This window comes from Musa acuminata, chromosome BXJ2-6 (genome assembly GCF_036884655.1).
Source record: "Musa acuminata AAA Group cultivar baxijiao chromosome BXJ2-6, Cavendish_Baxijiao_AAA, whole genome shotgun sequence".
NCBI lineage: Eukaryota > Viridiplantae > Streptophyta > Magnoliopsida > Zingiberales > Musaceae > Musa > Musa acuminata.
In genome coordinates this window covers 6198942-6226839 of record NC_088343.1, presented here as the reverse complement: position 1 = coordinate 6226839, position 27898 = coordinate 6198942, and the positions used below count along the sequence as shown (strand labels likewise).

General features: G+C 37.2%; 3 protein-coding genes and 1 long non-coding RNA gene across 7 annotated transcripts; 2 read left to right on the top strand and 2 right to left on the bottom strand.

Moving 5' to 3' along the window:
- Nucleotides 1-257: 257 nt before the first annotated feature.
- On the top strand, nt 258-7925 carry LOC135614449 (ethylene-responsive transcription factor-like protein At4g13040). 4 transcript variants are annotated; one of them, XM_065111840.1, is made up of 7 exons: nt 258-499; nt 2938-2996; nt 3647-3735; nt 6032-6116; nt 6764-6938; nt 7373-7494; nt 7581-7925. In XM_065111840.1, exons 2-7 carry the CDS (start codon nt 2954-2956, stop codon nt 7724-7726), a joined length of 660 nt encoding a protein of 219 aa, XP_064967912.1. In that variant the 5' UTR covers nt 258-499; nt 2938-2953; the 3' UTR covers nt 7727-7925. The 4 variants fall into 4 exon arrangements, with proteins under 4 accessions (XP_064967912.1, XP_064967911.1, XP_064967910.1 ...); XM_065111839.1 differs by having other exon boundaries at nt 6758-6938; XM_065111838.1 differs by having other exon boundaries at nt 3647-3777.
- A 1011-nt stretch (nt 7926-8936) lies between these two features.
- On the top strand, nt 8937-13245 carry LOC103987123 (uncharacterized). The gene is made up of 4 exons (XM_009405329.3): nt 8937-9115; nt 9222-9335; nt 11923-12027; nt 12549-13245. The coding sequence occupies exons 1-4, from the start codon at nt 9016-9018 to the stop codon at nt 12809-12811; spliced, it is 582 nt and encodes a 193-aa protein (XP_009403604.2). The 5' UTR covers nt 8937-9015; the 3' UTR covers nt 12812-13245.
- Nucleotides 13246-15067: 1822 nt separating this feature from the next.
- Nucleotides 15068-16668, bottom strand: LOC135613711 (transcription factor MYB98-like; the record flags this gene model as incomplete). The annotated part of the gene is made up of 3 exons (XM_065110749.1): nt 15068-15826; nt 16431-16557; nt 16622-16668. Coding segments are annotated over 3 exons (798 nt in total), but the record flags the coding sequence as incomplete, so codon positions are not given.
- A 736-nt stretch (nt 16669-17404) lies between these two features.
- Nucleotides 17405-27013, bottom strand: LOC135614448 (uncharacterized). Its single transcript, XR_010487546.1, has 3 exons — nt 26569-27013; nt 18512-18719; nt 17405-18032 (listed from the first exon to the last, which is right to left on the bottom strand). It is a non-coding gene; the product is annotated as an uncharacterized LOC135614448 (long non-coding RNA).
- Between the last annotated feature and the right edge of the window lie 885 nt (nt 27014-27898).

Below are 27898 nucleotides of genomic sequence, written 5' to 3'. Positions count from 1 at the left end.
TGCCCCCCCACCGTGTCGCTCCACGTTGATAAATATTAATTTTTTTCTTATTTTGGGGGAATTATAGAAGTGAAATTAAAATATTCAAAATTAGTAAATTTGATATAATTAAAAATGAAAGAGAGATGCAATTGGGGAAGGCCCGGAAATTTAGGAGGGCGGTTGGTTAAATCGCACGAGGATTAGGGACACTATGGTAATTTGAAGTGGGAATAGAAGGTGACATAAAACATACGTTCCCATCGCTTCGGTGCCTTCGACACCTCGAATACGAGAGGGGAGAGCGCGGAGACAACCACAGAGAAAAGATCAAGAGAAGAGGAGGAAGAAGAAAAGGGGAGAAGAAACGAAAGACAACACTAATCGAAGAGAAGACAGGTGGTTGATGTGAGCCTCCATCTCGATCACCTCCTCCTCGTACCTCTCTCGAGCAGCCGTCGGCATCGCCGCTCGCCCTCCCGGTCCGAGCGTCGTCATCTTCCCACCGGCGTCAAACCCGGTACGGACTCATCATATCCTTTTTCTTGGATTCTTGTCTGTGTTCCTTTTGGTCTGCCGTGGTGCCGATGCTTATTTTCGTGCTGTACGTGGTGAGTGGACTGGGGGGTGTTTGGGGTCGGGTTCTTGAGGGTTGGCGGCCACCTCGGCTCACGGCTTTGGACCTTGTCGGTGGTTTTCCGTCATCTGGGTTTGTGCGGGCGTGGAATATGTGTGGGTGAAGGCTGGGGAATCGGATTTCCCGAGATCCGAGGTGGTGGTTTGGTTTGGTCTGGTGGACCTTTCGACTTTCTACCAGATTGAGGTTCTTGATGGGTTTTGATCGTTGATCGCGTGTTGCTGGAGGAGCTTGGGGCCTGACCACCCTGTTAGATTTGTATTCTAGGGATTGCTGTTTTAGTAGAGCGTGTGGGTTGGAGTTGGTTTCTGTTTGCTCTGTGTAATCTGATTAATTCTATACTGATGAATGATGATAATGTTGGTTGATGACCAGTGCCTGTTCACGGGAACAAGGTGGAGTTGTGATGTTTGACTCGGGTATCGTGGAGTCAACGGGATAGCACATCAAGGCAATTGATATAAGACCGAGTCATAGTGGGAAATTAGTTTCCTTACCATATGTTGAAGTTACTGTTCATTTGTGTGCATCATGAGGATCTTCAGTAGTTCTCTGTTTAGTTCTGCAGATTCATGTCAGTTTGAAACGAAAATTTTATGCCTTGAATTTTGTACTTGTTTCTGTGAATATTTCCCATCAGTTGTGACAATAGCAGTTGACATAAGTATGATGCATCAGTTCAATCAGCTCTCTTAAAGGACAGAAGACTTTGCTGCTGCAGTCTCTTTTACTTTGTCTTAGTCTCGTCCCTAAGAAATCTTCATATCTTTCTAGAGACAAACCTAAATAAAGACAAAAAAAAAATGATGGAAATTTACTTAAATTTGAGTATAATTTGAATCCATCCCCAAAAAGGTAGCTAAGAGCTACTTGACTGCGTTCATCCCTCCACTTCTTTCTTGAAGATCTCCAATATTTCTGCATCAGGATTGATGCACGATGGAGCTCAACAATGAGATGATTCCCTTTGACTTGGTGGTGTGCCAGGTTGGAACTCAATCTTGTCATCTCTGAAGGTGGAGCTCTATTAACATCCATTGTCATTTCAGTCATATGTCAGTGTTCAACTAAATTGATTGTTAAGCTGGAGTGATGTGGGTGGGCTCCGGGTTAGTCTCAAACTCTCGACCAATCTAGTTGATTTATACTGCTGGATGTTCTGGGTTTGAGGTCGAGCTGTTAGTTTGTAATCCAAATACTTAGATTCATGGTGTGTCCTATAGGGCAATACGACAACAGAAGATGGATCACAATTGCCGATGACAATTTATGCCTCTGGTGAGAAAGATATAGCACCTAGTTATTGTGGACACACCATATGATTGTGAACTGTTCTGGACAATGGATGTCCAGATTGAATGAAGCAACCATAAAAGTTTTTAAGCTGTCTATTGTGAAAAGGATTTATGTTTGGATATTAAAGAGGAAAGGTACCTATACTTTGAGAATGTTATCAAATGATATTATCAGATACTTTTGGAATCCCTTTTCATTCTGAAAATGACTTAATTCTTATAGGGCATCATATTCTGGATCCAATCATTTGACATCGCTTTTATTCTTCAAGATATGATCAGAACCATTGGACAAACTAGATAACTAGATGGCTTGCTTAAGTGGATTTCCATCATGTTTTCCTGTGAGTTTGATACTATGATGATGCGTCTGCAGGGAATGTATTGCTAAAACATGAGAATTGATAAACAGAACAAGTATTGCGATTGACTTGCTGAGATCCAACAATTTTGAGCTTTTCTAGGATAATTTTAATAGGACGTGAATGCTAATTGAATCTACCTTTTCACAGTTTTAATTGGACATCAAGTCATGTTTTGCATCAAGTGCATTTATTTGATTACCTTCTTATTGGCTTATGATTAAGGAATTCGTTATCCACATGGGTGAATGTGCTAAACCCATCCCCGAAAGGAAGACTCCCTCCAAACCAAAAGAAAAGTTGAAAATAATATTCTCCATTAAAAACTTCTATAATGTCTATTATGTGAAGAGCTTTTGCAAAAAGCTGAAGCAATACCAAACCTGTAAAATGTCTAAGAAGTCAGTTATTTTTTAACCCTAGTTTGAAATGTAGGCATCATTTTTTCTGTTACATTTTGATTTAGTGGATATATAAATCAATCAGGTATTTTTATCATGTAGCCCTGGCAATTGGTGTGATCTACTGCTATTAGTTTCCTGTCCATTATCTAGGCCAATTTATCTTGAACTTTTTGTTCAGCATTAGTTTTTTTTTTGTTCATGTTTTCTAATAGTATTCAGTGGATGTTTATTTTTTCCATTAATTTATCCTCTTCATTCAGAGCAAGGCAGTCAGCAATGGTTAGCATAAGGCGAAGAAGATATTTGGGGCTCTGTTCTGGTAATGCAATTTACTCAATCTATAAATGATTTCACAGCATGCATGATGCAAATGACTGTTTTCCCTTTAATTTTATTAGTTTGGGATTGATGACTTATAGATTCTATACCATGGACCTTGATTCTTAGCAGATATGCATGCTTTGCGTACTAAGTGATTTCTTTGTGGTGGAAGATAGTATTTCTATTCCATCTCTAGTTTGATCTTCCAAGGTTTCAATTGTTGTTAATGTCTCGAAAGAAGTCATGTTGATGAATAAAAAGGACATATCAGTAAGAGTAAAAAGGACTTGGTACCTTCAGTAAGAGTAAAAAGGACATATCAGTGCATGAGGCTTCCGCCAATGTGGGATCCAGGATATATATGCAATTACCTTTAAATATTTAAAAAGGTTGTTTCCGTGACTCTTACCTGATCTTTCAGATCACAAAGGAACTACCAAGGTTCACCTCACCTTCAGTGAGAGTCAAAAACTTAAGACATTAGTTAACTTGAATCTTTGTGACATGGATGGATTATTTACATCTCTGACATCTTACTTCTGATTATATGGAAGTGGAACTATCATGTCCCATTTTAATAATTGGATGAATTTATAGCATGCTTGTTGGGCCTATCATTCTAGTAAGAGTTCTAACATGATGTTTCAGGAAAAAGTTCTTTCCCGGTTGTGGTTCCTCAGCCAATTGACAATGGCAATTCTGTGGAAAATCCTAATCAACATGTCAAGCCAGTCAGTGTATATCCCATATCTTCAGTTAATACAAGTCCTCAAAAGCTGGTATATATTTAATTTTAGAATCCTAGGTTCATTTTTCTTCAGCTATATTCCTGCCACATGTGTCTTTTATCAATCATTTATATGTTATAATTTGTCACCTTTGTCAAGACATAGTTGTTGGCTCAAAAGTCTTACATTTATAAGTTTTACTTAGACTTTTAAAAACCTACTTCAGCAATTGCAATCATTATATTCTATGTTCTGTTTGATATGTGATGTTCATGTACTGTAATGTTCATATACTGCAGGCTTATACTAATAACACACATTTTCACTCTTTCGGCTGGTATATATAGTTTTCCCTTAATGAGTGTTGTTATTGTCAGTTTGGTACATTAGTTGCTTAGATTTGTATACAATTTTATTAAAATAATTAATTTGCTTTCGAGTATGCAGGCATGTTTACATCAATATTATAGCATGTGTTCTGTCCTTTTTCAAGTTTTACTGTTTCTCCTATCGGGAATGTTAGAGGAATAAGTTCATTTTACAGTTAATGGAGTAGATAGTATCTCATTTAACTATAATGGTGATCGATTAAAGCTAATAACTCATCTTGCAACTATTAGCATTCCCTCGGACGTGGTCCATTCTATTGATCCTGAAGAATGATGCTTTAGACAATATTCATCATTTTTGAAATACAAACCACCAAATCGAATTTTTGACAACAACTGCATCCTTGGTTGTTGCTAACATATGCCACTATTTTGTTTTTCAAATTTGGATTGTCAAAAGCTGGTCATTGACCCAAGGTCACAATGGCTTGTTAAAATCCTTTTTTTTAATCCTATCTTAGGTTATGTGTATACCATTACTTGGGATCTGAAATCCGAATACTGTTTAAAAAGTTCTGTTTAATTAAGAAAGATTTTTGAAATGCTTTTTCTAATTGATTGAGTTCATATTTACATAGTTCTTAATATACCAAGAAACCAAGACTGTTCAGCATCCACTTAGTGTTCAAGCTGAGCCAAATATGCTTCACATTCATTGATAAAATTCAAGAGACAGGGATACATGGTTCCAAATCTAAGGCACAAGGAAATTGATCCGTTTGTTATAAATTAATGGAGTATGCTAGAGTGCACATTAAGTCTAGTATGAGGCACATCTAGACAACAGTTTACAGGTTATTCCTCTATCACAATTCTTAGGCTGAAGGTGGTCATGAGGAAAACTGTTACTAGAAATATTTCAGGTTTGCAAAAACTATCAGTCGAACTAACACTCAAAATATACAAATGGTATGTTCACATTTCATTAAATGACTGACCTTTTATTTTTCTATGTTCATATTCTAGTTTTAGGACAAGTAGCTCAATTCTTTAAAGTAGTATCTCTGATTCTTTTTGACTTGCAAGATGCATCTGGGAATAAAAAATAATGTTCTTTCAAAAAATCGGATAATTTTTTCCATTGATGAAATAGTCTTATAGTTTGATTTTGCATTAATTCTGATCCTTTATCGATCAGCACCTATATCTGTCAGTTGCACCAATAGGAACTAAGCCTCAGATTTATAAGGGGGAGAGTATATACATTATGCTGATTAGGTATCTAAAAGCTTGAACTATCAGTGGCAGTGCTGGTAGTTTTGGGTATCTAATAGCAATGTGCAATTACCAGTCTCATGTGAATTAGGTCTCATTTAAATAGTCCACATAATATGTTTGTTTCTTGATCTAGTAGTATGCATTATTTAGCCATGACCATCAATCAATAGTTATTTCTACATGATTAATTTACTGAAAGACTAGAGGTTAGACAGAATTGTTCTCATTTTGCAAACTATTATGCTAGTTTGATCTGGCATGTATTGCTTCTTCCATATATTAAGTCCTACGCATGATATATAGAAGATCAACATATTACACTGGAAAATTTATGTACTTCTAAAAAGCCTGTTATTTGGTTTACTTTTTCTCCTATCTGTGCCTTATACTCCAATTTCACTGTACTGCCATGGTTCAGTGGTTGTGTAAACCTTTTTCTACACCTTATTTCTTTAGAGTTTATACTATGCAGTCCAATAGACTTTCGAAATGAGACACTGAAAAAGTGACTCTACCACTGGATGATATTTCCATATACTTTTGAAGTTTGAACCAATAGGCCCCTTGCTGGTATCTATGTCCACACAATCACCATAACTCATTATTGACAAACCCTTTCCTCGAAGACCTAATGTAATATTATTAAGCCTAAGCTGTAGTCCTTGCTGAGGTATTTCCATGCTCATTGTGTTCTGCAGGTAAATAAATCTGAAACATATTCTGGATCCTCAAATGTATCTGGCTTGACTACGCCGAAGGAGGCGCTGAACCATCATTGTCCTGGTTTGTTTTTTTCCTGAAAATTCACTTGATATTGAATGCCTTGAAACCTTTATATATTTATTCTCTGAGTATGGAATACCTTCAGGTACGAATAATCATGCATAATGTTGTAGTTCCTTTAATTTGATTTACTTAGAAGAAGGAATAGGTGACTAAGAGCCAGAAATTTTTAATACACTGGGAAAGGAAAACAGAAAATTTCATACACTAGAAGAATAATTTTAATTCATGTAATTTTTCATCAGTTCTTGAAGTGTGACTATTCAATATGCAAGTAGAAATTTAAAGTCTTTTTTTTTTGTATATACATGTTTGTGTATAAAGGGGGTAAATTTCGGTTCATTTCTTTTTCAGAGATTGCCATGTTCTACATTTACCGAACTGGATTGCTGATCCATTAAATTTTTTTTTTGTAGAAACAAATTTGAACAGCAAACACACGTACACTTGTTATTAAGACTCACTAAGCTTGCCATGTCTTTTAAAACAAGAGTTGAAAATTGTAGAGTTTTTCTCATTCTGTTGACATCAACTTAATCAAACTTTCATAAAAGGAGCTGACTTAGTGTTTACTGTTTTAAGCGAGTTTTTTTTAAAATTGTTTATTTAACTTACATGCCATTTTGCTACTTCTATTTGAGGTAAAGAAATAAAGCGTAGCAAGCGACACAGGAGAAAGCACTACGAAGACCAAGAACCACGCAAAATGACTGGGGTTTACTTTAAAAATATGAAATGGCAGGCAGCAATAAAAGTTGATAAGAAACAGATTCATTTGGGAACTGTCGAGTCTCAGGAAGAAGCTGCTCGATTGTATGACAGGTATTAATCTATTAGATACACTTAGCTGGTATTTTAATTTTTGTTTGTGCCACAAAGCTTCTAGGCTTTCCGAGAATATCGTTGTCTTTCTTGATTTATCTTCTAGGTTTCCCAACAATATCATTGCCTTTCTTTATTATTCTCAACCTAACTGGTGACAATATTTTCAGTGGAAACTTCCACAAGTTAGCTTTGCCCACCTGCTCCATGACTTCGATATTTCTTGTAAAATCGGAGATAATTTATTGTACAGGATTCAGGGAACAATTTCATTAGGCAATTGTCCTGCTAATTGGTTATGGTGTCTAGTTCAGAGTATGACAACTGATGTTGACTTGACTGATTACTAGAAGATACTGATGTTGTAGTTCTTCGGCGTGACTTACATTTCCTGCTGCGTATTCCTTTTATGAGGAGTTCATCTTTACCTACAGAGCGGCTTTCATGTGCGGAAGAGAACCCAATTTTGAGCTCACGGAGGAGGAGAAACAAGAACTAAAACAGTACAACTGGGATGATTTCTTGGCCATGACTCGCAGCGCAATCAACAATAAGAGTAAAATGAAGCTCATTTGTATTTTATTGTTCGTCATGCTCAACGGAGCTGTTCTATTCTCATTTCTTTTGGTTTTTGATTTCCAGAGAACCAGAGAAAGATTGGTGCAGGGAGACGAAAGAAGTTGGAGAGTCAACTGCCAAATAACAACCGGAAACAGGAGGGAGGCACCCCTGTTTCATCTATTTCCGAGGATGATGAAGATGTTGACGTCGAGACATCTGCCTCGTGATCACTGTGATGCAAAGAATCCAGAATACAATTTCTAATCATTTTTACTATCGAGGCTAGCTTATGCATACATATACACATTTCATAGTTTAGCTTTATTAATTACCTCATCAGTTTGCTCTATATAAAGGCCCCTATTAGGGCAAGATTTTTGTTGCCATCTTCTAATCAAAGACTCCCATTTAAGATGTCTCAACTTCTATGATTGCGTTGACCATCGTTTACCTTGTCGAATTCATGCAAATGTTGATCGATTGTGTGTGAGCCTTAAGACCTAAATCTTGAAGGGAGACTTCGTTCAGTTGTGATCCAAGTTATTGATTGTTTGACTACTAGTATGTCGATCATCGACATTTCTTCTCTTGTACAAAGAACAGTCGACTGTTCTGCACTGACGAAAACTAGTTCTATGAATACAAACCATTACTTTCTACTTTGTCCTCGATGTCTTGTGACACTCTCCTCGAGAGAAACATTGGAATACATCCCCATCGTAGCATCGATGAAAGCAATCCTCATACAGAGGTCACTGAACACCCATTCTACGTCTTGGACACGTTATAAGAGAAACTTAGAATCTTTAGATAACTTATTTTAAAAATTTATATTAGCATCTATAGTTACTAATTACCATAACATCATCAATGAAAAGGACCGTGACACCGTTAGGGACCGTGAGTAAATGTTGTGGATAAAGAAAATGACAACGAGAGATTAGGATTGCTTTGTATCTACGTCAATACTGACGCAATTGTCAAGCAGCATCGTTTTACATCTATGTTGGTGTCAACGTAACTGACGAACGATGAAATGATCGCAAATGTAGATACCGAACGACGATGCTCGATAATTGTATCGATATCGACACATATGTAATGCAACGAAAGGATCACTGGACAACTGCATCGACATCGACGTAGATACAAAACGACTCTCACTTTTCATTGTCGTTCTACTCATCAACAACAGTCATCCACGATCTCAACGGCATTATCGTCTGTTATCATTAATTGAAATATTAATTTTATTTTTATTTTTATTTTTTTTAATAAAACTAACGATATTAAGATAAATGAATCTATATATTTTACTTTTATAACTATAGAGATATTAATATAATTTTTTTTAAAGATAAAGACCAAAATACGTAATTAACCCATCTTTAGATCGAGTCGTATTTATCGTCCGTTACAGAGGTTTGTTGTATCGGGTCTTTGGTTCCCTACTCCTCGACTCTGGTTCTATTTGGAAGACGGCTTGCTTGCTCTCGCGTAGTCGCGTGCGGTGGGCATGCCGGAGATGTCGTCGGAAGAGAGGGCCACGGACGCGCCCGGCAGCCGACCTTCGGACGGCTGGAAGGGGCGCATCATTGTTCCCACTCTCCTCGCTGGTCACCCACCTCTCACTTTTTGCCCTCTTTCTCGTGAACTGTCCGTGTAATTATCAGTTCTTCTTAGATCCCAAGGATTCAATTCGATTTATTCGATCGATTTCAGGGGTGGTCGGTGGAGGAGCCGGATTGGTCTCTAAGCACCGGAAGGTTCTCGGCACGGGCACCATCGCCGCCACCTATGCGGCCGATTTGGCCATCGTTACCGGTTGCTACTGCGGTAATCTGTCGCCTTAGTCTGTTGTTTTGGTTGAGATTAGATACCTCTGTTGCTTTGAGAATATAATCATGGTTCAGTGTGTAAAGATCAATTCTTTAGGTAGAAAAATTGTTAGATTATTTCTTTTTATTATGTGTCTTGATTCTTTCTTTCGATGCTGAATAATTTGAAGGAAGAACATTTGTGCATTCGGGCGTTTACTGGATCATGACAATCTTATTTACTAAGTCTTTGTTCAGTTTTCCTATATATTTTTCTTACATGGATAAGATTACTTGTAATCCCCCTAAGCGTAGATAAGATTACTTATAATCCCCCCAGCACACAAACTAAGTATAACGAAGCACACATCACAAAATTACAAGTGCGTCTGGTCTTGGAAACGATAGATAGAGAAAAAACAGCTAAATATTGTATTCCTGGATTTATATGTATGTAATGAATTAAACCATTGAAGTTCATAGTCTACCAAATTTCAATATGTTGGTAGAGATGTAACGGCAAAAATACATAGAAATTGTTTAAGAATCCCCGAAAGGCACATGATAGGTAAAAGAAAAACTTAATTATCGAATAGACCAACTTGAGATGGCATACATAATTCATAATATATCCAATATAAATTGGTTGATTACGTTACAAATACCCACTTGCAATGTGAGATGAAAAAAGGTCCAGTGTGCCAAAAATTAGAAAAGTTAGGAAGTGCCAGCTGAAGTCATTGCCTGTAGACCAAGTGAGAATGCATATAAGGAATGCGGAAAAGTGGTTAAGACAAAGTACTATTCTGGAAAATTAATTTTTCATGAAATGGCCTCATCTCATTATTGATTTTGTTCCAATTTTGATCCAATCTCAGGGAAGATGTATTATGTTGTTCTATCTCTTGAGTAAGGAAAAGAAACAAAGAAGTTTAGAAAGATATATCTACCACTTTAGATATATTCTCCTATAAAAATTTAATCACTATTGAGTGTTTTGTTGACAGACCAAAGAGCTGGTTTTACAAACATGTTCTGAATGTTGAGATAGCATGGTTTAACACCCACTTTAATCATAAATGTTAGGGGCAACTTTTATTCAATGGCACGTCTAGCAATATACATAGCTTAGAGACCACCAGCAAAATCTTGATTTCATCACTCCATCAAGATGCCAGAGTTAGTGATTCTAACCCAACAAGAAAACCACCAAAAGATTGGAACAAAGAGATGCCATTTCTCTCTTTTCCTTTTATCTAAAACACAAAATATCATGGTTATGTCTACAAACTTCCTATTTGTCAAAAATAAACTAAGAACGTGTTTTTTTGTTACATTCACTAAATAACTACATAGTTTTTGCTAGAATACAGCTTATAGCAGGCCCTTTAGTGATTAACAATGACCAAAGCAAGAAAGCAGGAGTAATTCTAAACCAAGAGTAACCATTCCAAACCAAAAGCATAGCTAGAATCAAAGAAATCATATTTCAACAAAGATATTTGGATTGCAGTGTCAACTGAGGATCAGAAATGTCTCATTTTTTGAGGAACAATGATATCGACTACTTGCCCCAGTTTAGCTCCAAGAAAGAACAAAAGATCAGGAATGAAATGGAAACTTCCTCAGGTTAAATATGATGATTTGGATCGGCAATTGAACTAGGGATTAGGATTGGAGAGCTGGATCAGCTCTGGTGTTTTTGCTGTACAATAAAGTAGAACAATCTAAAAAGTCAAAACTATATTCAGAAAAATAAAACAAATAAAAATAAGAAATGTAACTATTATTTCTTTCTCTTCTTCCTCATTGTTTCTTTCTTGTATTCTTATCCTCTCCCTGCTATTCTCCTCTTTTCCTTCCCTTCGTTATCCTGTCTTTCTGCTCATTTTCTCTCATTATCCCATAATGAGATAAATAAAACTCATTTTCTCTCATTATTCCTGCTATTCTCTCTTATCCTCTCATTATCCTGTCTTTCCGCTTATTATCCCATAAGATGAATAAAACAAGTCGTGTTCTCTTTCTGCCCATTTTCCCTCTCTTATCTTCTTGTGCTCCTGGCAATATAATGGTTGGTGACACTTGCTAGTGTTCGAGTAGGGGCCTTGTGGGTCATGTGACTCATGACTTCTGAGCCTTATTTCTCCAGCTATAAGATCCTCTAAAAAGGAAAAAGGGATTAGTTGGGATGGGTTGAACCAACTTGATATCAGGTGGAGTTGGCTGATATGCTTTCTAGGATCGCTGCAACCCAAATATTGGAGTTTCAAGGTTGAGTCAGGTTCTTGATTCTACATGCTGCATGGAGTTAATGGTCTCAAAGCAGATGAAAATCAAGAGCACTGGAAATTAGTTACCTTTTTTATTCAGAGGAAACTGATTTATGGAACATTAAACTTATACTTTTCATGGTACAAGGCAGAGTGTTTAGACATGTATAGTAGCATATGAGATATGATTAAGGATAAGAGGTTTTTACAGGCTCTGCTACTTTTCCTTTTATGGGTACTCTAAATAGGAATCTTACCGGATCTACTTTGATATTTTGTGTCACTTTATTGATGCCCTTTAGTCTTGCTGCTGTGTTTATACTGATTATTCAGGTGCACGGGAACTTGCAAGAGATGCTCGAGCTTCAGAACCCGATGACCTTTTAAATTCTGTGATAGGAGGAATTGCAAGTGGCGCTCTTCTTGGGAGGCTACAAGGTGGTGAACCTTCTTTATCATCAAACTTTTCTTGCTTAATTTCATATACATATGTACAGTATGTTAACGGAATGAATCAAGCAGGTAATTTTTCAAGAGAAGGTGCATAGATGGCTTAGCATTGTGTTCTTTCGGTTGAGTCTTTATTATTCGAGTTCTTTGATCTTTTATACAATTACCATAGGAAATGTGTATGGGTATAACCATTGTTGCCAAATGTGGTCAGCTAATTTCAATCTGAGTCTGTTTCTATGTGAAATGGGTTTGGCTATAGTTTTGTGAATGTAAGTTGATTCTATTATCTGTAAAACTGATTCAAATATAGGTTCTCATTCCACCATTTCTATATATTTGAATATCCAGTGCATTTTAAAGGATCAAAAACTGTTCTCGCGGATACATAAACTAATTTTTCTTTGTTATTTGTATCATAATAAAGCCATGTTGACCTGCACATCAGGTTGCATAACAATCTTCAGTTTTTCCATTACCTAATTTTTCTTTTTTCCATTTCATTGCAGGTGGTCAACTAGGAGCAGCTAAATATGCAATCATCTTCGCAGCTGCAGGGACGGCACTAGATTTCACCACCAGACAGTTGAGACCCCGTTTTCAAAACTTCAAGAACACTCTAACCAGGATCAAAAATGGAAATTCAAGCTGGAGTTTCCCAGAGTGGTCACCTATTCAAGTGCTAGACGAAGAAGCTCTTGCTGCCAAGCGTGCCCGAGAACAACAGTTATACGCCAAAAGAACATTTGGTAAATTGAATAAAGAAGAATAAGGAGATTCAACAACTAGAAGTATGTTTTTACTTTGCAATCGTCAAGTTTCTGTCTCAGAGTTCCTCTGCAGTATGGGGACCAGTACAGCCGAGTTCCAGACTAGAGTTTCAAGTCTACATAAATAATCTCTCTTCCATGTCATGTTAGATCTTTGCTCTTGGGATCAGGATTAAAGGATAATACGAAAGCAATTCTCAAGGATAATAATCAGCTCAAGGCTGCTTGGAGCTGATTCTGAATTGAGTTCCAAATCCTTTGGAATGTGAAGCTGCTGCGACCTTTCTTTTGGATCGAGGAAAGCTTTTTTTTTCTTGTGCTGCTGTTCTCAAACAAGCTGTTGAGCCATGTTTACATTTATTTGCCACAATGATTGTATTTATAACATTACATATCTTTTGAATTGTTTTAAGAATATTATTGGAAGAGCACAAAAGTCGAGCAAAAGGCATGAGAATAGTGTAATCTGAGGGAAATTATCTGCTTTAAATCTAAAAAAAGCATGGAAGATGTGTGGGAGATAAAAAAATTGTTACAGCTTAAGTGATGGGTTAATTGGTTTAACAATTTTGTTTGGTTCAAATCGATTAAAATATTTAAGTTAAAATGGATAGTAATATATTTATCGAATTCTTATAAGTTAATTTTAATATTAATTTTTATAAATTAATTTTAATCAAACTTAATTTTTATGTGAAATTAATTTTTTTATAGGTTGATTTTGATATCAAATGTTACGATTTAAATTTTAATATATTCACCGGATCTTTATAAATCAATTTTAGTCTTGTCTATTTTGATACCAAATGTTATCGTAAGAAATAATATTAAATATTTTTTATTATAACTCAGGGCCCCAAATGACTATAGTGGCATTTTTGAGCCTTTAATTAAGGATACAAATGAATCCAATTAACCCTCAATGTGAATTCAAATTAACACTTACAGTAATCGATTCCCTCTCCTTTCTCTCTCTCTCTCAATTCTTCTTTTCGAGGGATTTACATCTTCACGTCAACGAATGGTAGATCGGCGATATGTTCAGAAATAAGGAAGAGGGATGGAAAGACAGAAGAAGACCATGGAGGAAAAGATTAGAAACGGGAAGAGAGGAACAATAGATGGACGAAGACAACTAAGTCAATAAGTCTAAATAAAACACAATTCCTAACCATTAAAAAGATCTTAATATATTCACTCTTCCTACTAGTAAATAGTCCACGACTCACCTCTACGCAACCAAGTCATGAGAGAGATCCTAATGGAGGGATAAATCTACCTCATCCTACCCACCGTCCCATAAACAACTTACATGGACAATCCCTACTCTCTGTTACGCAAAATGAGACTCTGTGTGATAAACCAAAGGCAAGAGTAAAATAGCTAAGCGATTGTTCGATGTATGATTGGGACTCGAATCCAATCTGAGAGCCTCTCAAGGACACAACTGGCTGTATTATTGTGTGTTTGGTGACTCTTCGATCTAGGTAAAGAATAATATCGAGAATGGATTATTTAGCTATCATTGATTAATGTTCATCTCTATATTGGCTGTATTTTAAGTGAACGATAGGAGAGAGAGAGAGAGAGAGAGAGAGAGAATTAACATTAGATGAGTAAGTAGTGGTGTAATTATAGATTGTAGTTATTTACCTTTTCGTATTTGTTTCTATATATTAAAAAGTTAAATTGATATTCTTATATTTGAAACATCTAAGTTTATTTACCTTGACGTCATCAATTCTATTAGTGAAAAATATAAAAAATAAAAAGATAAAATAATAATTTTAATATTTCAGTCGATAATAATGAATGATGACAATATTAAGGTCACGAGTGACTATTGTGGATGAGTAGAGTGTGAGGACAACTCTGCATCTATGTCATTGCTGACGTAGTTGCCGAGCGACCCTCATATCTCATCATCGCTATCATCATCCATAACAACCATCATGGCTCCTAACTATGTCGGTCATCCGTCATCATTAGTTGGAATATTAAAATTATTTTTTATCATTTATTTTTATTTTTTATTAGTAAAACCAATGATGTTAGAATAAATGGATCTATAAATTTTATTTTTATAATTATAAAGATATTAATATAATTTTTTTTTTAAAAAAAATAAAGATCGAAATATTAAAGATAACTAAACTAATGTGTAATTAACCTAAGTCAACAACAAGGAGGCATGCAGTGTGCGAAGGATGGCGAACAGAAACCCATCTTTATTTGTTGTCTTTCTTCTTTATTGGCTCTCTTGCATAACAAGTGCGTGCCTGTGCATAAAGCTACTCCTTATTGCAAGAATCATTCATGCTCTCTTTAACGTGTTAATTATTGTGTATCAAAGGATAAATCTTCCCCACCGATTTGCACTTCAGGACTCGCTGCTACTGCATGCTACTTTGAGAGAGCATCTCGAGCAGGTCCATCTCCGGTTTCATGTCCTCGCAGCACAGCGGCATGGCTGCCATGTCTTCCCACTCCATCGCCACCTCCACCTCCACCTCCGTCTGCAAGCTCTTGTCAATGTCTGCACCGCAACCGAGCTGGTCCAAGAAATAACCGAAGTCATAACTCTCACACGGGACGGCCTTCTCCTCCTCCTCCTCCTCGTCGAACAGCAGGCTGGCCATGACGTCGCTGAAGTCGCATGCAGGGACCAAGTTATCGTCGCTGTTCGGGGAGGCATCTGCGGCAGCGCTCAACTCCTCCACCGCGGCCGCCGTCGCCGCCTTCGAGTTTCCGCTGCTGGCCTTGCGCCTCCTCGTGGACGGTGCGGAGCTCAGGGCCAAGCTTTTGATGTAGTTCTGCAGGAGCATGCCGGACTTGGGGTTCTTCCTGTTGCGGCACCGCCGCCGGGCGAACTGCCTTCGCTTGGTTGCGTTCCAGTGGTTCTTGATGGAGTTCTCCGTTCTCCCAGGGAGCCTCTTGGCGATCTCAGCCCATTTGTTGCCGACTTCGGTGTGAGCTTGAATCAGAATCTTGTCTTCCTCGTCACTCCATGTATCTTTCTGGATGAATACAATGAACACAGCATATTGTCGTATATGTTGACGTATATGAATGCATGTAAACAACTTAAGAGTTTAGGTTGATATTTAAAGCTATTATTTTTAGATTTCAAGGATGCACTATGAAGAAGAGAGCCCATTAATTGATACTTTAGATCGAGTAAAATCCTATTAATATTCATGAACAGACTTAAAAGAATAAGAAATACATCTCTGTTGTGATATCCGGATTGGTTAGTGCATTGTTGCACGAGTTATAGATCTCATATTGGAATCCATATATGCTACTGAATCTAATAGAACTGTCTTCCATACAGCAGTAAATTATTGTGCTTCTTCGAAACATAATGATGGCATTCGTGAACAAACTCGAATTCTATAGAATCTTAATCCCACGATTACGTACCAACAAAGTAAACCTTGTTTTAGATGTAGTTAAAACACATATGAACAGGGCATCATCTTATCTTCATATTTAGCAGCCCTCGAATGATGTTTAGGAGTAGGTGTGTCAACAAGTAGATGGATGGATATCCAATGGAGAAGAAAAGAGATCATAGCAAGATATTTGATCTAATGATGCAAATGAGAGTGTATGTAAAACCTTGATGTTTGGCCTCAGATGGTTGTGCCATCTTTCTCTGCATTGCTTTCCTATTCTTCCATGCAGCATCTGAGCTATGTGAGACCACTTCCTCAATCCATGCTGCTCCACCAGACTTATCAGCAATCTGCAGCATGCATTCATGAATCAGCAATCAATAGCTGATACGGAAGAGAAAGGAAAAGACTTGCCTGTCTTCTTCAGCAGTCCATTGGCCTTTCACCACGCTGGTCTTCTTCTGCCCTTTACCCCCACTTCTTCTCGCAGGCATGGACTTGTTGTTCTTCTCGACCTCCATCTGGGGCGGCTTGTTGTTGACCACACTGGACAGCTCATCGGGGTAGCTGAAGTCGATGGGAGTCTCGAGAGGGGGAGTCATCGAAACCATGCTAACATCTTCTGGCTCCACATGATCGCCATTCGTGCTCTCTGCGATGTAGCAAGGCAACCCCAGGCTTTGGATGTCTTCAATGGGCACCATGTTCTCTGTGTCATCCAATGGTGGAGAGAGATCTTGAGGACAGAAGCCATCGAAGCCACAAGGGAAGCCATTGGCGATGCTGTGAAATGGATCATCCAGCCGGTAATTGAAATCTTGGTGCCCATTGGGATGGCATGCTTCCAACAATCCGTCGCCCATGTCGACCTTGAAGCACCCAAAGTCCATGGGGAAGAGAGAGAGAGAGATGTCACCATGTACAGGACTGCATGCTATATCAACTGAAACCTACAAGAAGGATGTCTATTGTTACTAAGTGGTGTAATTAGGGGAGGTGAGTTAATAGAGGATGTTAGTAAAGTGGAATTAAGCTGCTTTAATAGCAGTGTTAATGAGAAAATATACTTCATTAAGAAAGTTAGAGGGCTTTAGCTTCAGTTCTCACTTCCTCAAATTACTCAATGAAACATGAGAAACTGTGGCATATGGGAAAATTCTCCAGCACTCTTCTATGCTGCTAGACAAGGCATCATAAAATGCAAATTTAATGGGGCTGCTTTAAAGTGTTTTTATGACTGTGTAAGTAATAGAATTCAAGTCAGCATTTATATATAATATATCTTCCCTGTACGCTTTATTTTCTACTGCTTCTCCTTCCTGTCTAGAAACCAAAAAATATTCTTGTGATGTACCATAGAGTATTTTGATAATTCTCCTTCGATACTACGTTTATATCATCTCGATATGGTGAAATCTTGACAATGAAGTGAATCAAGAAGAAGATGGTTAACATCTTCTAATTAATGTGCCATTAGAGCATGGGCCAAATGGAGATTCGATGCTATAGTATTTTTCAGATTTCGATGTGGTCCGAACTTTTCGATTATAAGTAGATGAACATAATAACCACATATATCATCAGTGTCTTTGAATGGCTTGCTTGGAATATCCTCCCTCCTCCCTCATGGTATCCTGCGACACCAGATTGTGACACATAAAACAAATTGGTAGGGGCTCCACGGTTCATCCCTCTCCACCAACTTTAACACTTGGGAGTTGGAGACTGCCACGGCTGGGAAGACTGATGGATCTGTAGCACTAAGTGGTTGGTCTTCGGGCATATGCATCTTTGTCTTCGCTGCCATTTGGGATCTCTCTTTGAGCTGCAGAAGTAAATTTGTGTACAGTGTTAGGCCCATGAAAGCATAGTATTATTTGCACGTAAAAGTGTCAGGCAGGATTTTTTTTCTTTTTTCTCCCTCTCACAAAAAACGACTACCATTCAACACTTACAAATCAATTCAAAGGTTTCGATCCATTCGTTATGGATCTCAGGTGCTCCGAAGGTTTCCTAAGAGATCACTTTCCATGCAAAGCATGGAACCTTGCCTTGCCATATATTTATTGTTCCTCTCTATGGTTTCTACAATGTGGCTACAAAATTTCAGTGCAAGACACTTATTTTTCCAGAAAAAAAAAATTATATTCAACGAATTATTTGCAAACGAGCAAGCTCTGAAGGTAAATATGCAAGCCGAGTAGTTGATCACCTCACCAACTCATATGGTATTTGCTACAAAAAATAATAAAAAATCTGCCATTTAAATAAATGTTAATATAAGGTTCGCATTGCCATTTATACCTTGGGCTTCCGACATGGTTCTTTCGGAAGGCTCTGACCAATCTTTGTACTAACCCTGAGTGTTACGGAGTCCAGGAGATTTTAACTTGATAGTGAAAAGGCAAGCAGGCAGCTTTGAGCACAGTTTTCTGCTTCTGCCATCTTTAGATGTTGAAAGAGCTCAGTTGAGTGACAACCCCCAAGACGGTTTTCCAAAAATTCTTGGAATCTGCATATCATCATACCAAGCTTCAGATATGAAATTTACATGTTTTGACAACGCTGGGTTTGTGAATCTATTCTTGTTGTTTTCCTGGAGAACACTTCCATCCCAAGATTGTGTAACTGCCATTTCAGCATTAAGTTCCACCGAAATCATAACAAAGAGGCACTGGATAATATGTTAAATAGGAAAAACAAAGTAGGAAACTGAGATATGGCAGGAGAAGTAGCCCTTCAACTCTCTTTCATAGTCAGTTGCATAAAAGATATTGTCATTTTGCCAAATTCATCCATGCCATGCTTTATTATGCCGTCGGTAAATGTTTAAATGTATGCTAAAATAATTTTAGCTAGTAGTCCTTGAACCAAAACTCAATCATTAGCTAAAATAATGTTGAAATAATTTGCCTCTTTTCGAGCACCAAAACTCAATCATTACCAGAGATCAGGCAGGTAGACTGCAGCCAAATCCTAAATCTAAACACTAGACTCAACCCACTAAAGCCGTTTTTACTCGATAGAGCAGTGAAGCTGATTTGAAATAATTGGGACATCAGGGCTTCTTGCTGTTATACTTGATAAAGTAAAAAAATTATTTCAGGTCAAATAATATTGTAGAGTGTAAACTGGCAGAAGCAACAATGACTTTAAACTAGTATGGGTTGTTGGTAAAGGTAGGGCCTACAGTTTGGTAGCAACAAGTTACTTTCTGCTGCCTTCATCAGCAACTTATACGGGTGAATAGAAAACCAGCATTTGCAACTGTTATATGTGACTGAAACCAGCTTTAGATCATAAAACTATGATGAATAAACTGATTACAGCTAAGTTAAGAAGAATATCAGCCAACAAGCTATGGTACATACTTGTAGACAAGTAGTTTCAGTAAAGAAACAAACAAACAAAACAAAAGGGCTCATAAGAAGAATTGATGAAATAAATTTTACTGCTGGTGGATGGTGAAATAAATATCAAATCATAAATATGGTGAAACAAAAAGTGCTCATTTGAATTTTCTACAAATGGAGAATTAGCCAATGAAAAATTGTACTAGCTAGCATGGACAAAAAGCTTTTGATCAGGCTTCTAAAAGATTGCAGTTTAGCTAGACACAAGAAAAATCCTTTCATGACAAATAAAAGTAAATGTGAAGCAAGATCAATATCTTCTATAATAGAACTATGACCTATGGAAGCATGTCTCCAAAAATCATCAAATCATAGCATAATTAAGAATCTTTGGTTAACTTGCTAAGACCTCCAGGAATTTTAACACAAGTTTAAAGCTACTGTTTTGTCATGCTCAAAGCATCATTAAAATTAAGGTCAGAATGGTCACAAATGTCTATCAGAAGTGGCTTTTCACCAAGATGGAACCAATATTTTGTGGAAATGCACCAGAACAGTTCATTGACCCAATATATTCTTATCAAATCCTATCAGATCATTTTAGAGTCTTTAGTACTCTTGTTAGGATATATTAATTTTTATAAAAAAAGGGAATATGATCATATATCATTTGCATACACGTGTAATTTCATTATTGAGAATAGTGAGCAAAACAGGGGAACAAATAATGGGATAAATTCAAAACAAGTGAACTGACTTTTAGTGTTATCCTCTTTGTTCTTTTCTTGTTTTTACATTTGTTCTTTCAACCTATCCACTCTTAAGCAAATTTCTTGTTCAAGATAATCCATATCCCAACAATATTTTCTATTTTTAATAATATTTCACAATAAAATTTCAAGAGAAATTTTTTTTCTAAAGAACATTTTTCAATGAAAAATAAAAACTATTTTCCTAGAAAACTAGGTGATCCACTTTTCTAATTTATTTATGTAATCTTCAGTAAACAAATTATCTCCTAGCACACTCAACCTTCTTTTCTCTCTCTCTCTCTCTCTCTCTATCTATCTATTTTTTGACACCACCGATATACAACTTAACCCCAAGTCTAAGTTTTTAAGTGTAACGGAGTGCAGACATGTGATTTCACCCTAGCTCGGTTTGATTAGTGTACCAATGATGCCAGTTGGTAGGGGTTTGCAACCTAGCACTACACTTTAGTATAGACAGTAATATAGTATTTTTACAATTGAACTTCTGGTTAAATCAAGCATGAATTCATAGGGATCCAACTAAGATTCACAAGGTTTAAGTCAAATTAGCACAAATCTAACCTAAACCTACCCAACGGATCTAATCTAGATTTGTGTATATCTAACCTAAATTTAGATCCATAAGGATCAAACCTAAATTGACATGGGATCCAGTGATTTAAAAAGGCGCTCGGGCGCTCGCCTAGGCACTCGGGCAAGGCGAGGTGAGGCCCGAGCGTCTCGCTAATCTCCTAGGCGACGCGCTTAAAACAGGCGTCGCCTGGGCGCTCGCCCGAGCCCAGGCGCTGGGCGCTTCGGGCGAGCGCCTGGGTTAACCAAGGCGACCGAACCAGGATTTTAGGTCTGGTTCGGTCTATGATGGTTAGTTGGTTCAATTGAACCAACTAAAACTGATATAAGTGACAACCGAACCCTAACCCTCACCGCTGCCGATCCCGATCCCATTGCTCGCCGCTGTCACCGCTTGCAAATGCTTCTGCTGTCGCCGCTCACACCTCCCGCTGCTCTCGCTCCCGCTGTCGCCGCTCGCGCCTCGCTCCTCCCGCTGCTCGCCGCTCCCGCCGCTCGCCGCTCCCGCCGCTCGCCGCTTCCTCTTTTCTCAATTAGCAGGCTCAGCACCCCTTTACACTTCCTTTTAATAGTATACGTATACTGTATATTGTTAATATTATTAAGTTTATTTAAAATGATTAATTTTTAATACTATTAATAGATTAATAATATATTATTTTGATTTTAATACTGTTAATTTTTATTTATTTGAAACTTTTTGTTAATGTGACATTGTGATTTTGTATCTTAGATTTTCTTAATTTAATAGCATATTTTTATTTAAAATTTTAAATAATTATATTTATTAATTATATTATATATTTTTATATTTTAGCGCCTCGAGCGTTTTTAGACCTAGGCGCCTTTTGACACCTAACGCTTTTTAAATCACTGACGGGATCTACAAGTCCATATGGTTCTACATTCTTGTGATTCATTATTAAAGTTATGTGCATGCACTAATTCTAGCATTTTCAGATATCCTAATTTTGTATTTTGCTTGAAACACAAAAAAATAGGAGAAACGATTTGGGTACTAAATCAAACTATGAACTGGTGCAACTCGGTACCGGTATCCTACCAGCATAAGATGAGGTCATAATCAGTGGCAAACCGACATTTTGAATCCTGGTTATGAGACAGTAGAATACTAACAAGTAAGCATGACCTATAATTAATATGGTCTCATACCAATATTCCGAGCAAAGTGAAGTATTTATATTTTTTGGGAATAGAGGAAGGAAAAAAAAAAGAAAGGAAAAATAATAATAAAGATAATAAAAATTAACTACGACTCATTCTACCTCAAAAAGTATCTCTTAAGGATGAAGAGTTCACACTTTCACTCGTCTCATTTCGGAGGAATTGAAATTAGTCCAATAAGTTATCTGTTTTCTATCTTCCTTTCCTCTCTTCCCAAATTATGCTACTACGTAAACCCCAAACTACTAAGAACCTTTGTTAGAGCTAACCAACATCAGAGACCAGTGGACAACCTCACAATGAAGTCAAGCTAGTCACAAAGAGAGGCACCGATGTCATTCTTCCTCCTCAAAACCAATGTCTTTAGATTTGCACTACTTATTCTTTCATTGTTTGAATTAAGATTTCTATGAATTGAACATGTTTTGTCTAATTCTCCCCCATCTATCCCTTCTTTTTTCTCTGTTAATCAACTCTCTTCTAAATCCTTAATCCTTATCACTCTTTAGGATTGTCCTAAGTCAACCTCTCTTTTATAGTTTTATTAGACAAAATAACTACTTTAACATCACCCTTTTCTAAATTAAGAGAAGTGCTTAAAATTACCATTTCTCAAAGCATGAAGATTACTTAGGATCTTTAGCATCCAGTACCTCTACCTCTCCAGTTATGTGCTCATTCTTGACTGATAATGCAAAATCAAACCTAGACAACTGGGTTAGTGCAATTCCATCAGCATTGTTGGGAAATTTGGACTGTTTTCGCCAAAAGGAGGTAAACAATAATCCTCCTGCTAGAACTTGCTTCTTGTTCACTATTATATAAGATCAATCCATTGACAACCAAATAAAGCAATTCTATATAAACACAGTCTAGAATAAAAGTCAAGGAAATCTGTCAACAGTCACTGAACTGAAGTGCTCTATTGGAGGGTTAGATCTACCCCACACACGAGGTGAACACCATTACACTTCAAAACAACTAATTTTATTAATGTTTTGATTTACTTCACATGGTCCTAGTTCGTCAGAAGAAAAAAAGGTTTTAATTTACTTCATTTATAGGTTTAACACCATATATCCATAAAAAATCACCACTTTGTAGGAATAAAAAGCATGGGAAAATAAATAGGACAGAAATTCTCAGTTGAGGATGAGGACAACAATAAAACAAGGAGAGGAACACAGAGAATGGGGAACAGAATCATGTTATGGGTATCTGCCTCTCGTTACATTTATATCAAAAGTTAGGTTTGAGAGAAGTGTATGCTTTTTATAAAAAAATGTATTAAAATTCTAACATTTTGTATTATTTCCTAAATCAAAATTTGTTTTATAGTTAAGAATGAAACATGCTCCTGCTAATCCTCATGTATCTTGCAAGTCTCTCTCTCTCTCCCCTTCTGTTTTAAAGAAATAAAAGCTAAGGGGTGAAATTCAAAATTATCATGTAAAAGTTGCATCTCTTAAGTCTTTCATTTAAATGCATATGAGTATTCATTATATAGCCATCCACCTTAGATAACCTCGTAAATGCCCAATCTAAAATCTCCATGACCAAATCCACTATCAATCCTACAAAGGCCATCTCTATGTCATTCAATCTTATTTCACATTTGCATGTCATATTTGGAGTTAGTGATTTTGTTTGAGCATTAACAACTGCTTGATTTCTTGGTTTGCAATGCAACAATAATGAAATAAAAATCAGCACTTCCTCAATCCTGTCCTGTAAACAAAACCTGTTACCAGATATTATAACTTTTACCATTAACAAATATGATATCATCCTCCTGCTATGTGGTTTTGACAATTATTGGTATTACAGTTCAAACTTCAAAGGAAATTGATCTTAAACAATGTTATATACACAGGATGTTTCATCAAAGATTATTCACTTCTAGAACTAGAAGTTAGATTGTCTATTAAAGTGATGACTATTTCTAGCCTTTTGATCATTTAGTTAGATATTGTATATCAATCTTTAGACACTACCATAACAATCAAGCTAAATTACAAAAAAGTGTTCTCAAACTCTGTTGCATAACATTGCAAAGTTGCATAACTTTGAAATTTTCTTGTCTCCTGTTGCATTTAATAAATTTGAAGACTCAATAATGACGGATGATAGTACTTCTCAGAGATACCTTTTTGTTCTGTAACATGTAACTCTTTAGTAAAATTCATCTTTGTTTTTGAAGTTATTACATGAATATTATTCTTTCAAACATGCTGGTCAATCATTGTTACAGATTCCAACTATGCATATCTACCAAATTTCAGTTATCTATGCAATAGCGTATATCTTCAACCATGTGGAAACATGGCTTTTTGTACTCACATGTAGTTGATTATCTCTCCAAATAAGAAGGTAATTCCTATAAACAGAACCATAGCCATAAAATTCCAACTTAATATAATATTTACTATCACACAACAAATTAACATATAACTTATCCAACTTGCTTATCTTTCAAATATTTAGTTCCAGCATCTACAAAGATATAAAACTATAATAGACTTCATAAATCTTGAGATTGTTGTTCAACTTGCATCAATAAGTTGAACAATTTCTTTCCTCAACTTTGCTTTATTAGTTAAATATGTGAAAACCAGTCCATGTTGAGTAGTCAGATATTCTTGAAAACACATATATGCTATACAATTCCTTCATCATATGTGATAAGTAGTATAGATTGTCAAATTCTACCCTTTAAAAGATCATTCAGGTTTCTAATAATATAAACACTTATCACTTGCATTCTTGCAAAATGTAACAAGATGTACTCAAAGTGATGCTATGCCTACATCACTCTTGAATTTGTTTCTGTAGTGTCATTGTCATTCACAAATTTTGCTTCACAAGCCATCCATATTTGTCTACAATGTTAATTATTTCATCCAAAATTATGTAATATTTTCTCCTGATGCTATGCTAGTTTCACAGAACCTCTTAAAACTCACTTATAAATCCTTCTCAGTAATTTTTTTTAATGATTGCATGTTTATGTCAATTTAATATAATTTCTGTATACAGAATTTACATTTTGACTCAGACAAACATGCTTGTTTAATTCAGTAAAAATATCATAGATTTAGATAACAACCAATAATATTTATCTAGAGACCAAATTTTTATTCCTACACTGCCTAAATCAAATGACAAAAGTTCTTAGAAACAAAAAAACCAGATGTACTGGATACATACCATAAAAGAATGTTTAGACAATTAGATATATAAGTAATGTCATTAGACTCCACAATACCCACAAAGCTTTTTGTGAACATAGTTCTTATGACAAGCAACCCGATCCACACTTGTTGAAAGATAAAATAATTTTGCCCTTAAAAAAGGAAACTAACAGAACCAGACTAACAACAGTACCCGACAGTAGATGAAAAGTCAACTTTGTAGAGAAGAAGCTGTCATTATATGGATGGTAAAAAATGAAACAGGTAAAAAATAATTATAGATTATATGAGAAAAATGCAAATTGAAAATAGTCTAATAAATTGAAAGCTTTTAGGTGCATGTATCTCACACAGAATACAAACGACACTTTTATTCCTGTGATGTATAAACAAGACAAGCTGAGGGCAGAAAACTGCCTTCTAGTGTATTCATTTAACAGGAAATCAAGTGTAAATAGTTTATAGCTGTCCTGTCCAATAGGGAAGATACCTGCCAAATCTAGAACCAAAAGAAACATGTGGAATTTGAATTCCAAAGATACAATAGGCAGGAAAAACTTCATTACCAATTAATCTACGCAAAAAAACATTACTGATACTAGATATCAAGTCCAAAATTGGACGACAGCATAAACAGCCATAATGAAACAACGTGAACTGGAGAAGACTGTATGAGCAACTGCAGTGTCACTAATGCATAACTAGTGTAAATAGTATAAAGTGTAGTAAATGAAAAGTTGGGATTAGATGTGAATTATCCTATATGTTAAGGCACATAAAATTTGAAATGTTTTGCTGAATAGTTCATGTATCTTAGGTACTCCCTCAAGCTATGTCACCTTATAATCAAATTCATCGCAATTCATGGCAGGGATTACTGAAAGGGAAACACGTAGAGCTGGATCGTTCCTGATCATATATTGATTTGAAAGAAACATAAACAACAATAGTTGAGCATTAGACCAGTAAATCATGCTTTTATTTAGCTAGATTGCGCATTCACTTAAACTAGAGAGATTGAAGCTCCAAACCATTGGAGAAGTTAACTACTGGCTTCGGGATAGAAAACGTGTGCGTTACATAGAGAGTAATGATCCTAAAGTCCAAATTTTGAGGATAAAAAAGACTAAAGAAGTAAAGAAAGAAAGTTCTCAACTTGGCCTATATCGAACTCCGATCACCATGATTTCACAAATCGAATGCAACTAACAAGAAATATCGAACGATGGACAAGAACGAATCATACGGGAAACTGAATGGCCAGGGATCGAAGCGATAAAGAAACAAACCTGGAGGGTTTCCGGGCAAAGAAGACGCTCCATCACGAGGGCGAGCGAGCCAGGTGACGACGAGAAAGAGCACGCTGGTACACACAGCCATGGCCGCTCCCATGATTGCGGACCGGCGTGCTCTCTCTCGTTGTCAACCCGACATGCGAGCATCTGCCAACAGCAGCAGCACACAATCCACTGCAACCACCCTAATCTCGATCCGAAGAACAAGAAAGAGCAAAAAGAACATCAATCGGATTCCGGAATCGTTCGTCTCCGAATCCAGAGGAAGACAATCGAAACCCTCGACCCTCAAATCACGGGGAAGTTATTCGCCCAAGGTAGAACAAGCCGAAGAAGAATCGGATACCGAAGTCGAGCTAAAAGGTCAAGGCAACGAGAGAAAGAGGAGGACGAAAGGAGAAGACGAACCGAAGGGAGGAGCAGCGGCTGATGAGGACGATGGGATGGAGAGCGCATCGTCTCCCCACCCGGCCGTCCTTTTAACAAGTGGGGTTGGAGTTACGGAGCCGGTAAAACATTATTAATTCCGATGGACCAAAAATTAACTGGCGGGTAAAATTGCGTCATCGTCCTGCGACCTGTCCACCTCGGTGGGGCCCATGAATAGGAAAGGATACGAAAGTGGGTGATGGCGGCGGGGGTGACTTGGTTTGCGGTGAAAACCCGGGGTGGTGATGTGGTGTCCGGCACGGTAGGACGGAGGACCGTGTCGGGACGAGTGAGCGGTCGAAACGTGTCGCGCCGGAGGTACGGAACCATCCCCGCTCATTGTCTGTAATTACGAGAGTGTCACCACGGCGACGGACGCGACGTCGTCCTCCGCAGTGGTGTCGGAAATCATCGTGCCTTATCCCTGCGATCGATATGCACACCCTTGCTTTTGCGCATCTGCACCCTATTGGTGGAGTGATTGGCTGAGTTGTAGAGCACTCTCATCCCTTGATGTTTGAACCACTACACCAAGTCTTGAGTGCACAAAGACACAGTGTCCTAACACTATTGGAGCAAAGAGTCTATTAGAATGTCTATATTATTCAAAGAAGATAAGTTTGCATGCCTTGCGACGGGTGATTTGTACACTTTTGGGCACAGGTGACTTGCACAGCAGATTCTGTGCTGGGGAAAAGCGTTCATGGATCCAACATGTTTGTACCATCTCTCTCCAGAAAGATTCCTTGTCCAAGTTCTGTTACAGTGTCTCGATCCCATGTCCACAGCTTTGATACTGCCTGCTGTGTCCTTTTTATAGGGGAAGAACTGCGGATGGTGTACGTGTGGTCATGCGTGCATGAGTTGCGTTACGGACGTCGACGCCGATAGCACA

Excerpts from the sequence above, each read along its gene's own strand:
- LOC135614449 (XM_065111837.1), top strand. The coding sequence starts at position 2,954 with ATGGTTAGCATAAGGCGAAGAAGATATTTGGGGCTCTGTTCTG. Across the intron at positions 2,997-3,646 it reads ATATTTGGGGCTCTGTTCTG|GAAAAAGTTCTTTCCCGGTT; the intron begins GTAATGCAATTT and ends ATGATGTTTCAG. Across the intron at positions 7,495-7,580 it reads CAGCGCAATCAACAATAAGA|AGAACCAGAGAAAGATTGGT; the intron begins GTAAAATGAAGC and ends TTTGATTTCCAG.
- LOC103987123 (XM_009405329.3), top strand. The coding sequence starts at position 9,016 with ATGCCGGAGATGTCGTCGGAAGAGAGGGCCACGGACGCGCCCGGCAGC. Across the intron at positions 9,116-9,221 it reads TGTTCCCACTCTCCTCGCTG|GGGTGGTCGGTGGAGGAGCC; the intron begins GTCACCCACCTC and ends GATCGATTTCAG. Across the intron at positions 9,336-11,922 it reads CGTTACCGGTTGCTACTGCG|GTGCACGGGAACTTGCAAGA; the intron begins GTAATCTGTCGC and ends CTGATTATTCAG.